Genomic DNA, 17,072 nt, shown 5'->3' on the forward strand with positions numbered 1-17,072 from the left:
TTTGCACAACCCCTTTCAATTTTTCATTAGTTTGATTGAAAAAAACTCATCAATGCTTTCTTTTAAAAGTTTCAACCCATCAATATTCAGATGAACCAAATCAGCAAATGTTTTTCCCCCAAAGTTGATGTTTTGTTCAAAATATTTTAAATTACAACCCTAACTCATTGTGATCAACAAAGTGTGGTGTGACATGATTAATCTTGATTGTATCCCCATTGTCTAATGCCCGTATGAACCTGTTAAAATCTTTAACCTTTCCTCTGATACCAATGTCTTTTAGCAACTTTCGGAATTGGAGGTAGAGTCAAAATGATTAATTTTTATTACAATTTTATTAGGTATTCAAACTAAATCTTTCATGTCAGTTTTCATTTGCTCAAGTGAATTATTTTTTAGAATGTCATTTGTACCAATAAAAAATCATTAGGTTTTCAGATAAACTTGATGAATGTATTTTTACCTGCTCATATAATTGTTTAATCGTTTGACCCCCCACACAAAGTCCTATTGATGTTCTACCACCAGGGGTTTTGACTGTATCCATTTGCAAAATTTTGTTTGATAGTCTACAAAAAACTGACTATCGCCTATCAATTCAAAGTTGTTTATTTTTGGTCTTTTCGTCAAAATTTAAGTTCAGAGTTATTTCCCCTGGAATTGTTGGTTGTCAATCTTGACCATTTTCAATTTCCCTAGGCCCATCAAAGTTTTCTGAATTGTTCCTATAGTTGTGTCCCCCCCGGTAATTTGGTCCACCCCTGTAATTTCCCCTACCTCGAAATGTTTCTGAAACCCTCGGGTCTGTTGTATCCCCTATTATTTTCCCGATTCCTTTCAAAATGATACCCCATTAGTGTGATTGGCCCTACCATTGTTGGTATGATGAAAAATTGTGTGGTATTTACTGCCCTGTTCTCATGATTTGGCTATACTGCTGTCCTTGGGTACTGTCATGAAAGTTTTGTGTTGGCCTTCCTGTGTATGTTTTTTGTCTATTTCCATTTTTCATGATTAGTGTTGTATGTATCCCTGAAACTTTCTTTTTTGAAAGGCTTTACATAACTGAGCTGATTTAATACTACTTCTAGTTTCTTCCCTACCAGCAAGGGATTGTAGAATTGCCAGACTGGCACTTATGTGTGGCGGCAAATGTCGACAAATAAAGCCAACAAACGTAAGGTTATCCATCTGGTTGTCCAATTTCTTTGCTATGTCAAAATACCCAAGCACATAGTTTGTCAAATCGGTTTTACCTTCACAAAAATTCCCATTACCCATCAATTTGTTTTCAAAATCTTTTTGTTTAGTAATGCCCCAGAATCTCTTTTTGAAATCATTTTTTAAATTGTTCAAAACTCTCCCATTTGTCAATGTTTCTCCGAGCCCACTCAGATGCTTCCCCTTCAAGTATTTTAACAATATAACAAAAGTTTTGTTTCCCAGTGTTCTTGATTACTATTAGTAAATTTTTCAGCCAATTTCAAAAAATTCATAGGGTGAGTCCTATCATTACCCTCATCAAACTCGAGTCAAATAGAGTTCCGCCATAATATTACAAGCCGGTTGTTGATTAAGACCGCTACCCTCCATTTTTATGCTTTTCACAGTGGTCTGAACTTTGTTCGACTCAACTTAGTAGGTCTGATTCCTCTTTTAAATTTGATTTAGATTCTTCCCCGTTTAGGCCTACCTTAGTACTTTCACTCATCCCTACATAATCTTTTATGCTCAGTATCTCCGTTGCATGTGTATCGATTTTATTTACTCTCTCATCAACCCGAGAACTAATCTGTGAAACCTCTTGATCGAATTTTTGATTGACTTTAGCAATTTTAGTTTCAACTTCTTCCCCCACAACTTTAATCTCTCCCTTCAATTCACTTTGAACGTTCTCAATTTTTGTGTTTAATTTTTGTTCAATTTGTGTCATGCCCGTTTGAACGTCATCCATTTTGCTATAAATATCGGTTTTTAGGTCATCCATCTTGTTATAAATATCGGTTTTTTACCTCATCCATCTTGTTATTTAACCCATCAAATTTGTCATTTAGTTGTGTCATCAAAAAACAACAATTGCTGATATGCATCAGTTCTATCTAGGCCCTACCATCGTTTTCAACATTATTCGCATTAGCCAAAGAGCTGTCTGATCTAGGCCTATTAGCTAGCTCCGCGAGTGTCATCTCACTACTACTGTCCGAATTGTCAATATTCTCGAAGTTCTGATCCATCATTTTTAAATTTTGATTTAGTCTATTTCAAATTAGAAAACCCCTACACAATTATTAAGCTAAACCACTTTTAGCTGCCCCACGTTGCTGGGTGCCATTTGTAACAGATACTTTACATTAAAATAAATTGTAACAAGATAGGTTTTGTGAAAAAATATATTAGCTTTAGACTCTTTGTCTTTACAGGGTCGTTTTACAATGGGTGCGGCGTAGGGCAGCTATGTGTGGTAAAATGAAAATAAAATTTTGTTAAGAAACAAATTTTAGATTTATTGAATAAAAACTAATACTAATGAAACATGATTTTGATGAAATGAAATTATGGCTATGCTTAAAATAACATCCTACAAACACAAAATCCAATTAGCTTGAAATAATTAATTAGAAAATACCCCTACTCCCTAGCAGTTAAAATTTAGAGTCTGATTAGTTAAAAATGTTGATCAAAAAGGTTTAAATACTCTTAAACATATTCACCAAATCCCATGATGGCGACACGGCGGTCCTCACAGATAATTGAAAAATTTAAATTTGGATCACATTGAAAAAAGACTGATTAATAATTGAAAAATTTTTGAAAACTATTTCACAACGTACTACATCATCAAGAGGTCGAGGAAGAAGACTCTCTCCTTCCCAAACTCCGCGTCAGTAGCGCAGAGAGGGAAAAGTGATACCCTTCAAAACGGAAATTTTCCGTTTTTCTGGTCGAAAATGGAATTCCGCTTTTACTTCTGCTGACAACCCACTCGAATTCGGTGCGCAGAAAACGAGTTTGCGTTCCCGCGGGGTCGCTACCCTCCAATGAGAATAATCCTTACGTTAGCCAATCGTGGCACGCGTTTTGCCGTGTTTAGCTTTGTTCTTTGATGTTGATGAGGAACTATCGAGTTTTATTAAATATGACCGCTTTACTATTCGAGATTTATGTTTGAGGTTACAAAACTGTCAGTGACGGACTATGTCACCATGCACAACTAACCTTCATAATAAATTGAAATTTGATTATTCTCAAATATGAGAATGATAACTTTAACTAAGCAATTAAATTGTCGGTTTGGATTCCTATTCATTTAGATTTATTATTAATAGAAAAATATTATTTATTGTATTATATTATTCTCGAATTTATTATTAATTGTAAAAAGTTGATTTAGGTTACAGGCTAGGCCTATACCCGTTACAGAAACACAAATTTTAATAACTATGTCAACACAGGTTCTTCTGGGCTGCTAATAAGCACTGTAGGAAATATCCAATATAGAGTGATGTATAATATTAATATTATTATATCTACCCCAAAATATCAATGTAGCAGATCACTGTGAAGATTAGCACATTTAAAGGTAGGAAAGAATCAGTAACAAATTCATAATAAAAAATCAGATAACAATGTGACATCAAAATCACTTTTATCAATTGGCATTATAATTATCTATCTAGTTACCAGCATGGGAAAATTTTTAATCAAATCCAAAATAGAGAATCATGCAAACATTTTTTTAAATCATTTTTTTAACCACCCTAAGATTAGAATTAAATTTAAAAAAAGTGATTACCAAATAATTTTGCATTTTATTCACTTCCTGAGTTTTATGAATTAATTAATAGTATAGTAATAACCTTATCTGAAATTCCTCTTTCTTCTTTGTGTGTTTTGATTATATAAACCCACCATATTTTTAGGTCTCGTATATTTCTAAAACGGGCAAAGTTGTAATTTATGAGCCATTTTCCCCCGCTGTGAATTGGTAGTCATAATTTGCGACTCATTAAACATCATCTGCTAATTAGGTCATCTTTTGAACAATCTTCATTCAAATTGTAATCAAATTTACATCACTGTTGTCAGCCGGTTCCGCTTTTTTATACATAAACGTTTCTTTATATTTTACTGGCCGCTAAAAGCTAAAGATGTCTGACACTGTATGCAGTCTTGACAGCTTTTTTGCTGTTTGAGTCAGCTACATTCTGTTCTGCTTAGTTTTACATTGTTTTCATTCTGTATTATGTATAAGTACACATTTTATTGACCAGCATAACATCCCAGTTATTTTAAATTTTTAAACTGATTGTGTTTAATTTTCTGTTATTTTTTTAATAAATTAATGTAATTTTTTTGACCAAAACTCTTATACACATACCAATATTTATTTTATTTTACTTTTAACCATATTAATTTTGTATTAAGTTTTACTCTGCTGATATTTGTTTTAAATTGTTGATTCACACTTGGTGATGGCATCTTCAATGTCGAAAGGCGTCATGTGAAAATATAAAAATTATTGGAGAATTGTGAGTTTTCTTTTGTAAAATAGTAGAAAATTGATATTCCAATAAGAAGAGCTCCTCATTCATCATTGATTGTGTTTGAGTTAGTTCTATGGAATGCAGAAAATTAATACTGTTTTTAGAAAATAAAAGTTTTAACTTCAGAACATCACACACCCATGAATATATAGCTAAACCCGATTTTTATTTCTTTTATAATACACTTTATTTTATTCTGAATAATATTATATATAACACACACAAGGGGTTAAAGAGCTGAACCAGTTAAGGCTAAAATGCATAACAGTTCTAGTTATACGAACTATTTTAATCATACCAAACAATAAATCAAAAATTATGTGGAAGAAAAGTTTAAACTATGGATAATGTCAAAAGTATAATGTTCATCATTTCAGTTTCTATAATATTTTCTTGTTTGGTTTTGGTTTCTCATAATAATGTAAATGTGACAGTGGCTGATCTGCAGTGGTTGGCTGAGCTCTGAGTGCTTAGCAGAACTCACTCAGTACGTAAAGGAAGTTCTGCCATCCTGCCTGTCTCTCCTAATTCTGGCACAGCCTTCTGCAGGTCTCCCTCTACTCATTGATCAATGCCCCCAAGCGATCCCTCAGTACACAAAGGCAAGTAAAAGTGTTTGAATGTAAGTTGTGCCTTCTTGCCTGCCTCTGCTAGCTCTGGCACAGCCTTCTGCAGGTCTCCCTCTACTCATTGATCAATGCCCCCAAGCGATCCCTCAGTACACAAAGGCAAGTAAAAGTGTTTGAATGTAAGTTGTGCCTTCTTGCCTGCCTCTGCTAGCTCTGGCACAGCCTTCTGCTGGTCTCCCGCTGCTCATTGGTCAATGTCCCCCCGGTATCCTCAGTACACAAAGGCAAGTAAAAGTGTTTGAATGTAAGTTCTGCCATCCTGCCTGTCTCCTAGTTCTGGCACAGCGTTCTGCGGTTCTTGCTGCTCATTGGTCAATGCCCCCCCGGTGTCCTCAATACACAAAGGCAAGTAATAGTGTTTGAAGGTAAGTTCTGCCATCCTGCCTGTCTCCTAGTTCTGGCACAGCGCTCTGCGGTTCTTGCTGCTCATTGATCAATGCCCCCAAGGGATCCCTCAGTACAAATAGGCAAGTAAAATTGTTTGAATGTAAGTTCTGCCATCCTGCCTGTCTCTCCTACTTCTGGCACAGTCTTTTGCATGTCTCTTGCTGCTCATTGATCAATTCCCCCAAGTGATCTCTCAGTACACAAAGGCAAGTAAAAGTGTTTGAATGTAAGTTCTGCCACCCTGCCAGTCTCTCCTAGTTCTGGCACAGTCTTTTGCATGTCTCTTGCTGCTCATTGATCAATTCCCCCAAGTGATCTCTCAGTCAAGTAAAAGTGTTTGAAGGTAAGTTCTGCCATGTCTCTCCTACTTCTGGCACAGTCTTTTGCATGTCTCTTGCTGCTCATTGATCAATTCCCCCAAGTGATCTCTCAGTACACAAAGGCAAGTAATAGTGTTTGAATGTAAGTTCTGCCATCCTGCCTGTCTCTCCTAGTTCTGGCACAGCGCTCTGCGGTTCTTGCTGCTCATTGATCAATGCCCCCAAGGGATCCCTCAGTACAAATAGGCAAGTAAAATTGTTTGAATGTAAGTTCTGCCATCCTGCCTGTCTCTCCTACTTCTGGCACAGTCTTTTGCATGTCTCTTGCTGCTCATTGATCAATTCCCCCAAGTGATCTCTCAGTACACAAAGGCAAGTAAAAGTGTTTGAAGGTAAGTTCTGCCACCCTGCCAGTCTCTCCTAGTTCTGGCACAGCCTTCTGTGGGTCTCTCGCTGCTCATTGATCAATGCCCCCAAGCGATCCCTCAGTACACTAAGGCAAGTAAAACTGTTTGAATGTAAGTTCTGAGTCTGATTTTTATTCTCTTTAAAGCATTTTGTTTGCCATTGTAAATGTACTTGATTGTAGGACCGCTTGAAGAACGAAGCAGATTTGAAGCAGATGATTTCCTTATTGGAAGTGAAAGTGGAAAATGACACCAAAGGAATTTACGAACCCATATTGAAAGGTAATAATTATTAATGCATTAAATTGGTGAACATGAGAGGCAAGGTATATGTACATTTTAAGATTCCTGACTTAAATTATCTCCTGAAAAGATCCGTAAAAATTAAATATGCCACTTACAAGAATGCAGTTATAAACAAAACTTTAATTACTTCTACGAGGGTCATTTTTAAGTAAGAACCATTTTGTAATAGAACATGAGAAGTTAATGGAATGAATTGTTTCAGAAACTGTATATAATTCTTTATTATTTAACATACTCACTATTGAATCTAAACATGTATTAGTCATGGCACTAGCTTTTGGATCTCTTCATCAAAGACTTATCTGACCGTTACACCAGTTAGTAACAGTTTCTTACAACATGTCATCACTTTCCAATTGCTTTCCACTAAAAATGTATTACATTTTAGAAAGATGTAAGTCTGAGTTGTATTGTTGAGGGTCTGAGTAAAGTTGTCTCATTGTGTGTTTGTTCTTGCCGTTAGTGAGTTTACGGACAGCAACACTATAGTGTGCAGATGCCCCATCGTGCATAAACCACATATTTTGTTGCATCTGAGGTACATCATCTAGCTAAGAAGGGATTTGTTCTCTCAGAAAGTAAATACACTATTCCATTGAACCTAGAAGGAAAAGTGAACATAAGTAGATTGTCTCCAAAAATGCCAGCCGAAATATTGATAGAAAATTAATGTTGTGAGTGATTCTGTATGATGGCATGTACATTCTCATCTGCCCAAATGTATTGATTATGGACGTTAACTACAGTTGTCCTTGAAAATTGAGTCTCGTCAGTAAATAAAAGTTAGGATCAACGCATTTCTCCAAAACCATTCACAAATAACTACAAGAGGAGCATAGTTATGTACTTGCTCTTTCAGAACCCTCAAAACACTGGTTATTACAATTTACCCGTTGGGAAATTTCTCTGGTAGTTTTTTCTGAAATTTCGTCAAGTACCATGCTCTCAAATTCTGTAGTTCTAGTGGATCATAGTCTACCAGCGTTATTGTGTTGATTGGATACAAAAGAACTAGTTTCAGAGACGTTTGTGTATGGTTGAAAATGTGTTTGGACACGGGCACATTCGGTTAGGGGAGTTCTCATGGTACATCTGTCTAGCTTCAGAACTACTGCTGTGTGCTAGCTCATACATTAAATGCATATCAGCTTGTTCAGAATATGAATAAACATTATTAACTGCCTTTTTTAAAAACATCAAATAACAATAAATAAATAACTTTTAAACTTCTCAACTTGTAAAAAACGTTCTTTCAAACATAACAAAATTGAGGAGCTATCGCTCATGGCAAATGAACTGCAACCAGATATTTTCATTATCTCTGAGCATGGTTTCACACCTGAAAATGCTGCTCTGTTCAGAATTGACAATTATCAATTGGCAACGATATTTAATCAAACGCAATACAAAGGGGGAGGTGTGGCAATTTTTGTCAAATCGAAACTGTTATTCCAACCCTTCAGAGTTGACCACACTAGTGAGTTTAGGGAGTGCCGATGGCCGAGTGGTCTAAGACGCTGGACTTTGAGTCTGAGTTAGAGATAGCGCAGGTTCGAATCCTGTCCGTGACCGTTGCACTTTTTATCAGTACCATCGACCTTGTACTGTATTGACTCTCCCCCTTATTCTGTTTCATAAGATCCTGGCACAGGCCAGTGGCCCATGAGGACGGGCAGAATAAGGCAAAAAGGAGATCATCGGCTTCTCCTTTAAAAAAAAAATAAAAAAAAAAAAAATAATAATAATAAAAAAAAAATAATAATTAAAAAAATTATAATTGGCGTATATAGATCCCCGAATGGATGGTTCACAACATTTTTTGAACATTCGAGTCCCTTCTAAATTTGTTACGTTCCAAGGCATTGAAATTCATAATTACTGGTGATTTCAACATTGATGTATTAGACCACACCAACCCTCAAACCCAGCAGTTTCGCGATGTTCTCACTTCTTTTGACTTAGTCTGGTCCATGAACACACCAACTCGAGTGACTGCCAGGTCGAGTACGGCCATCGGCAACGTCATCACATACTTTCTGGGCGTCTCTGTTACTGTTCTCGACGCGGCCATATCTGACTATTTCGCACAGGAGACTATAATCAAACTATTCAATCCTAAATACAAACTCTCTTCAGCAAAATTTAAAAGAGATTTGAAAAATGAAAATTTTCAACAGATTCCTCCAAAGAGAATCTTGGTCATTTGTGGATGCTTTTGAACACGTAGAGGAAGCATTCACTGCATTCAATGACTGCCTTAATTATTACCTAAATATTACTTGCCCATATAGAATGATAAAGGAGAAATCTCATAGGAAGAGTAATACCTGGATTACTCAGGATGTTCTCTACTTGAGAGAAAGGCTCAAATTTTACCATTCAATTTATTTAAAATCAAATAACGAAAACTTCAAAAATGTTTATAGAACATTTAAACAAAATTATCGCAAGGAAATAAAAGCCGCTAAAGCATGGGATGTTGAACAAAAATTGGAGAACGCAGAAAATTGTTCAAAAAGTACGTGGGAAGTAATAAAAAGCATTACATCACAAACAAAATACGAAACTAAAAATTGACGGTAAATTAACCGACCACCCATTTCTAGTGGCTAGCAAATTTAATAATTTTTTTCAACTGTGGCTGTACCAAGCACATCTTTCAGATGTGACAATCTTGTAGAAAATGTAGTAGTGAGACCGGTCTCTTCCATGGTTCTGTTTCCTGTGGGGGAGGTGGAGATGGCAGTTGTCTTGAGAGACCTCAAGCCGAAGAAGTCCAGCGACATCAACGGAATGTCCGTGTGGCTGATCAAGCGTTGCTTCAAGCACATTTTGACACCACTTAGTAAATTGATAAATCTGTCCTTCGCCCAAGGCGTTTTCCCTTCAGCTTTGAAGACAGCAAGAGTGGTTCTGATCTTTAAAAAGGATGATCCTTGCATCACAAGTAATTACCGTCCTGTTTCCATTCTTCCAGTCATGAGCAAAATTTTCGAAAAGGTTTCCTTGAACAGTTTGAAATTCTTAACCCTGAGTAGTACAGATTCAGGAAAAACAAATCGACGATTGATGCTGTAACAAAACTCATTGACTGTGTTGTTGATGGCTTGGAGAGGCGAGAACAAGTGCTCAGCAAATTTCTCAACCTTTCAAGCCCTTTGACTGTGTGCATCATGAGACACTGTTGCATCAGTTATGGACATGTGGTGTCCGAGGTCAGCCACATAAATGGCTTTCGTCATACCTCAGTGGCAGGGAGCAGTGTTTGCATATCGCGAACACCCTGTCAGGCAAAGTAAAGATGCAGTACGGTGTTCCCCAGGGTTCAATTTTGGGGCCCATACTTTTTCTCATTTACGTCAACAGATTGAATTCATCAATTCAAAATGGAGAGGTGATTCAATATGCGGACGATACGACTCTCTGCATCAGATCAAGTACGAAACAAGATCTTGAGATCAAAGATTTTACAGACCAATTGTGATGGCGGATGAAGCTATCTTAGATGAAGCCGAATCCACCAAGTTTCTGGGGATGTACCTGGACCGGGGACTGACCTGGAGCGATCACATTGACAGAGTTTGCTCAAAGGTTGCCTCAGGCATTTATGTCTTACGCAATCTAGCAAAATTGTGCTCGTTTGATGTACTGAAAACAGCCTACTTTGGCATAGTACATCCACATTTGACCTACGGTTTGAGACTATGGGGCAGCTGTTCTAAATACAAATTTGACAGAGTATTTAGAACACAAAAGAAAGCTGTTCGAATAATTTCGAAATTAAAACCCAGAGAGTCAAGATCAAGATCTTTATTAACCATTAAGTAATACAAAATTACAATAGGCTTTGTCAGTTCCAACAATAAAATATTACAGCTTGCTAATTTAAAAATAAAAATAACAATACTAATAATAATATAGTAATTTTTTGGTTAGTTCACATATTATATAACAATAACCTATTATGTGCAATAAATAACACAAACACAATACTAATATAATACAATATACTACATTACATAAAAATTTTAAATACCCACATTTAACTGTCACTAATATTATATTCTAAAAATTCTCTTATGGAGTAAAATGCACGACTTGACAGCCAACTAGAAACCTGCCTCTTAAATTAATTAAAATCTAATAATCTCCATGATTCAGGGAGTTTGTTAAAAAAAATTTATTTGTAAATATTTATGACTCTTTGCATATTTTTCTAGTCTAGGAATAGGCAGGACTAAGTTGTTTACATTTCTTGTTTGATAACTATGGATACCATTAAAACAGAGGAAGTCATTAATATTCTCTTTTACATAAATTAAATTTTGAAAAATGAAAATACAGGGTACAGTCATTATATTATGAATAGAAAAATAAGGCTTACAACTACCCCTAAACCCTAAACCAAAAAGGATTCTAATTGCCTTTTTTTGCCATAAAAAAAACTCTTTCCGCACCAGTACTATCTCCCCACAAAATATTTGAATATAATAAATGAGCATGAAAAAAACTAAAATATGACATTTTCATCAACTCTTAGCTTACACAGGTCTTTAACTTTCTCAATAAAAAACAAACACGTGCCAATTTAGAGATTAAGTTGTTTGTATGATCCTCCCATAAAAGTTTCTGATCAATAGTGACACCTAAGAGTTTTATTGGCTTTATCATTTTACTATCTATCTGTATTTGTCTTAAAGTAAACACTATATGTTCCGTTTTACTTTCATTTATTTTAAGATACGTAGTTAGAATCAAACCATACACTGGCTGTGTTAATTACTCTATTAGCTTGATTGAGCACTTTATTTAAACAATTTCCATTTACTAAGATAGAGGTGTCGTCTGCGTACAGTATGGTATCACAATCTAAATTAACAGGCAAGTCATTAGTATATAGTACAAATAGCAAAGGACCTAGGATAGAACCCTGTGGGACCCCAGCAAGAACCTCCTTAGCAGATGAAATCTGATTTCCAACCGATACCATGTGCAATCTGCCACACAGATACGTCTGAAAAAATTGTAATTGCTCGTTGTAAAATTGCCTTCAGGGAGCTTGGATTTCTAACCTTACCCAGCCTCTATATCGACATTAACCAGTACTGCCGATTCAAATGTGAACTGGTTCAGGGCAGGGACGTCCAGCACAATTTTGTTAATTGTTTTACTGCAATAAAGAATTATTATTATTATGTAATCAATGCATTCACAGGACTTGCATTACTATTGATTTGTTCAACAATAAATTCCTTTGATAGGGGGAAATCAGCTGATTTAGGAACAGCTGTAATAATTGTTTAGCTTCTTTTTAAAGAGAGTATTAATATTAATAGTAACAATTAATTGTAAAATCATATTGTTAATAAAAAATCTGATTTCTCCATTATTTGTGAACCGATCATAACAATTGAGGTTTGAAAATTTCATGTTTTATCAGGCTGCTTTTTATGTTTCTTATAATCTTGTCATATCTACTATAGTTTTCATAAAATTTAGAATCATAATTTTTTTAAACGCCTACCATTGAAAAAAGGTATTTCATTCAGTTTTTGCAAAGTTTTACGTCTAAAATAGACAAATAGTCATGCAAAGTTACAGTTCTCAAGCTTAAGGAACTTTTGAGTTATAGTTTTTACGTAAAAAACAAAAAAACATATACAGACTGAAAATTAAGCATTTTAGGACATGTGTTTATAGAAACTTTTTTCTTTGCTTTAGCATGATTAATCATTTTCTAAAATGTTTTAACGTAATTTTGAAACACTCTGTATACAGGAAATATCTCAACATTTTTAAATTTAGAATATTTGCCTTTTATATTATCTGAAACGAAAACATCTAGACATTTACTATTGCTTAACCAATGTTAAAAACCTGTTCTACAGAAAATGTTTTTAGTTCAAAATTAATATCTGAAAAAGTATCCATACTCTCAGTATCATGTATCAAGTATCATGAAGGATAGTTATTTCATGTTGTTAAATTATTGTTATTAATCAGGTGATTAACAGAATTTAAGAAATTCTAATTCCAAGACTGGGGGTTTAATTTTACTTTGTTTGAACTTTTCCCGTTAATCCTAAATTTTTTATTGATTTGATTCACATTTCTTGTGTCTGATTTTATTGTAAATTATTTTACCTTTCTTATAAGTTTTCTGTACATACTTTTACTTTTCTTATACTCACTTTATTTATTTACTTCATTGCTAGATTTTGTAGGTTTGTTGTTTTTTTAAGTTGTCTTTGTGTTTTAGTTGTAATGATATATTCAGTTGTTACTACTCGTACAAGTGATTAAGTGAAAACTTAAGGTGTTGTCTTCTGTGTTTTTCAATGAATTAGGTATCATGACAAAAATATAAAGTTGTCAGGTTATGAAGCCCTCAACAACTAATAACTGACAGTTACGGTTAACATTTATATATTTTTGTACATTTCACACGTAAAGTACTAGTCTTGGTGTATTGTAACCAGTTTACCACATATCCGTATGAACAGCCTGTAAGGTATAAAGCTCTAACTGTAACATGTTATGATTTGCTAGAGGTGCTGGACTACCTGAGCAACAACATGTCACCAGAGGCGTTGTGGAAGATATTACCAGGAGGCAGTGCGGGCAGACTGAAGTACAAGAGTCATCTGGCGACTTGTCAGCAAATATCGCACGCCAATCACATAAAATCTGTCATCGTAGCAACGGCACGGCAGCTGCTGGCCACACTCAACTTGTAGTTGTAGAGCACCGTGCAGTAGACATTCAGGAAAATATCACCTACTGATATCCAGAACCATTTTGGTGGATTTTACAGCCTGCCAACTTTACCTTTTATAAATATCAAATTGTAAATATTGAACATCAAGAATGTTACAATTTGAATTTTACCATTTACAAAGTGTTGTCTATGTGATATATTAGAATACATCGTAATAATGTAAGTTTGCTTTCACTTGAATGAGACTTAAATCATGTTTCTCAATGTTAGGCCACACATCTTCAAGTTTGTATAAATAGTTATAACTATAACAACTGCTGTTATATTTTATCTGCTGCGTTGTTCTATCTGCTGAATATGTTGCTCGCAAATGCACTTTTCTGTGCCTTTACTACAAATTCTCTCAGTATTTTCCAGCACATTCATTAAATATTTATATTGTTTAATATTTGTACCTGAAAATTTTAAGTCACCAGCACAAACTCACATCAACTTTCATAATTCATTCATTTCTTTCAAAATTAATTGACAAATTGTTCTATTTAATATTTTTTTCTTATCCACTCAGATTTTTTCTTAATAACAATAAGTTTATTTTTCCTCTGACCAAATAAAAACCTATTTACTGTCTGATTATCACAATTGTTATAAAATGTTCAAAGTAATTATTTTTCTAACATTATTTTATTATATTTTTTCTCTTGCTTGTTTTAATTTTAGAAATAAATATTTTGTATTGTAATTTATTGCCTAGTATCTAAAACTAGTTTTATGTTAAAAATATAAATAAAGAATAATGATCTGAATATATATATATATATATATATATATATATATATATATATATATATATATAAATGTTAACAAATTTATTTGTTGATTGTTATTAAAACTTAAACAAAATAAATAAGTAAGTTTTTTTTTAAATCTAATTCATTTTAACCTATAATAGTTCATCATGAAACTGTCTTGCCTGTTGAATTCGTCACCAAAATATATATATACACACACTTCTCTAGTGAATCATTTTATTTTAGAATATTATAACATTTATTGTGTCATATTTGTTAACATTTGTTTGTTATAATTTTTTTTAATTGTTATTCCAATTTTATTAATAATATAATGAGTTATGCATGAAAAGTTTGTAAATTATGTTTTTCTGATATTTATTAAATTGTTGTTTATATAGGAATGAATGTAATCATTACTTCCTCCGGTTTTATTTGGTACATACAGTTATTATGGACCATATTTCCATTATGTTGAAGTGTGGTATGTTGATGGAGATGCAGTTGTCATCAGTGACGTAACTAGAACTTGGCTTTCGGGGTGGGGGGAGGAGAAGCTGATTGGAGAGCACACCACATAGTATTGAATAAATCTGAATACATATACACTTGTATTAAGATAGGTCTAATTCGAGGTAAAACATTAAACTGCAGCATTTCATAGAAGTTGTATTTGTTATCAGAGCAGTTCGCAGCTTTGGCGGACCCTGGCATGTCCCACCACCCGCCTCCGTACAAGTGTGGTGGAACTGCCCTGGGCCACGGTAAAATTGTCCGAAAAAAACTGGTCTGAGTACGATATATAACAGTCTGCATGTTATACATTTATTTTATCTATTTGTAGGACTTTTAAGGGGAGGTTTACATCCCTCATCCCCCCGATCAGTTACACCACTGATTTTCACTGATTCTTATTATTTCATTGAATTTCGAAAAGTAACCTTCAATTCTTGCCCACTTGTGGTGCAATTGGATAAAAGTATAATATTGAATATCTTTATCAGATTCTTTAACCCTTCAACTCCCTACTGTCTTCTAACAGCCATACATAGCCATATGACACTGTGCAAAGTTTTTAGATGTTATCTCCTATGGTTTTTAAAATATTAAGCCGTACCCATACTTTTCAAACACCTTGTATATATATACATGGAAGCGTAAGTATACCCAGTTCTTCAAAAAATGGCCTACAGGATTCATTGTCGCTAATTCCTACTATGCAGCGTATGGCTTTCTTTTGCCACTTAAACACAGTCTTGGCTCCACTAGAGTTGCCCCACAGTAAAACCCCATACAGAAGGTGTACATTAAAGAAAGCGTAATATGCACTAATGACAAGATTAAGACTTGTATACAATTTTAGTTTTTTTAGTAGAAATATTACTCTTGCCAATCTAATACATAAATGGTTTTGTATGGATTCCCCAGCTAAGCTTTGAGTCTAAATTGATACCAAGTAGTTTTACAGAATTACGTAAACTAAAGACGATTTCCTCGGTCTTGTTATTATTCACAGTTAATTTATTAGCAGAGAACCAGAGATAGGACCTTTCCCTCATATAGCCCATAACAACATCATTTAATTTTGAGTCTCTGTCTGATGATAACAGAGTAGTATCATCAGCATACAAGACAACCTTACCAGGGACAAATTTAGGGAGATCATTAATGAAGACAGTAAACAAGAAGGGGCCCAAGACTGAGCCCTGGGGAACCCCGCTTGCCACCCTCTTAAGTCCTGATCTCTGGTCACCTACTTTGACAAGCTGAAGTCTATTGCTCAAATAAGACATTATCAAAGACAAAGCATTGTTCTCCAGACCATAATATTTCAATTTTTGAATGAGTTCATCATGAGGTACAACGTCAAATGCCTTACTTAAATCCAATAACACAGCAGCTGTTTCTTCCTTATTTTCAAAGCTATTCAATACATAAGAGACAATATTTTCTACAGCTTTAACAGTTGACAGATTTTTCCTAAACCCATACTGAGATGAAGAAATCAAATTATTGTACTCAAAGTAATATTCCAATTGGTTTTTCACAATAGTCTCTATTAACTTTGATATAACGGGTACTAGGTCAATAGGCCGGTAATTGTTTAAATTCATTTTGTCACCCTTCTTATGTATAGGTACTGTTACTGTTATTTTAAGGCACTGTGGATATATTCCTTCAGTAAGCACCCAGTTTTTCAGCTGTGTTAAAGGATAGATTATAGCATCTAATATTTCCTTTAATACAAAGTTGGCAAGTCCATAGACATCTTCTGATCTGGAATTACTTAACCTATACACAGAACTATATATATCTCTACTATTTACAACTGTCCACTTAAAACTAGATAAGCCAGGGGGTTTAATACCTGACGATTTCAACATATCAACAGAACTTGCTACATCTAAAATATCACAGTTATTTTTTAACACATTAACAACATTAATAAAAAAGCTATTAAAATCATCAGCTGTTAAAATGATGATGCACATCCAGACACTCCTTTTTCTGGTGGTCATAACACCCCCTACTCTTGACATGGCCTCCCTCCATGAATAATTTCTTGGCTACGCCACTGGTTATGAAATGTCACTTTGGTGAAGAAAGTTTACTTATTTGATGTCATATTGGGTTTATCTCGAAAGTATTATGCAATTTCAAATAAATAGGTTATTTTAATAAAAATTACAATCTCTTTTCTCATAGCTAAACAAGCTTAATAAATGTAGTTAACATTATCAAAGGAAAATCTAACCCTGAGTACAATATTTTATGAGACTGAGTATGAGGCTCACATTGTCTTTCTAGTAGGGGAGGGGTGATTATTTCCTTAAAATACATAGGGATTAAGTGACACATCAGTGTTTTCCATACCAAGACATGACCAAGGCTCTCTTTACTAGTGGGCACTGTTATCATTGGAAGTAATAGCGACCTAAAGGGATTTGTACTTCTTCATTTATTGCTACT

The 17,072-nt window shown here is 34.4% G+C and overlaps 1 protein-coding gene across 2 annotated transcripts in view; it reads left to right on the forward strand.

Moving 5' to 3' along the window:
* Window positions 1–13,946, forward strand: part of LOC124361725 — a 116,080-nt gene extending 102,134 nt beyond the window's left edge. For both annotated transcript variants that reach the window (XM_046815662.1, XM_046815660.1), the window contains exons 17-19: window positions 4,979–5,146; window positions 6,470–6,569; window positions 13,143–13,946. In XM_046815662.1, the coding sequence (XP_046671618.1) occupies window positions 4,979–5,146; window positions 6,470–6,569; window positions 13,143–13,330 (456 nt within the window). In that variant the 3' untranslated portion in view covers window positions 13,331–13,946. The remainder of the gene's footprint in view (window positions 1–4,978; window positions 5,147–6,469; window positions 6,570–13,142) is intronic.
* Window positions 13,947–17,072: the final 3,126 nt, after the last annotated feature.

Source organism: Homalodisca vitripennis, chromosome 5, assembly GCF_021130785.1.
Source record: "Homalodisca vitripennis isolate AUS2020 chromosome 5, UT_GWSS_2.1, whole genome shotgun sequence".
In the NCBI taxonomy this organism is placed as follows: Eukaryota; Metazoa; Arthropoda; class Insecta; order Hemiptera; family Cicadellidae; genus Homalodisca; species Homalodisca vitripennis.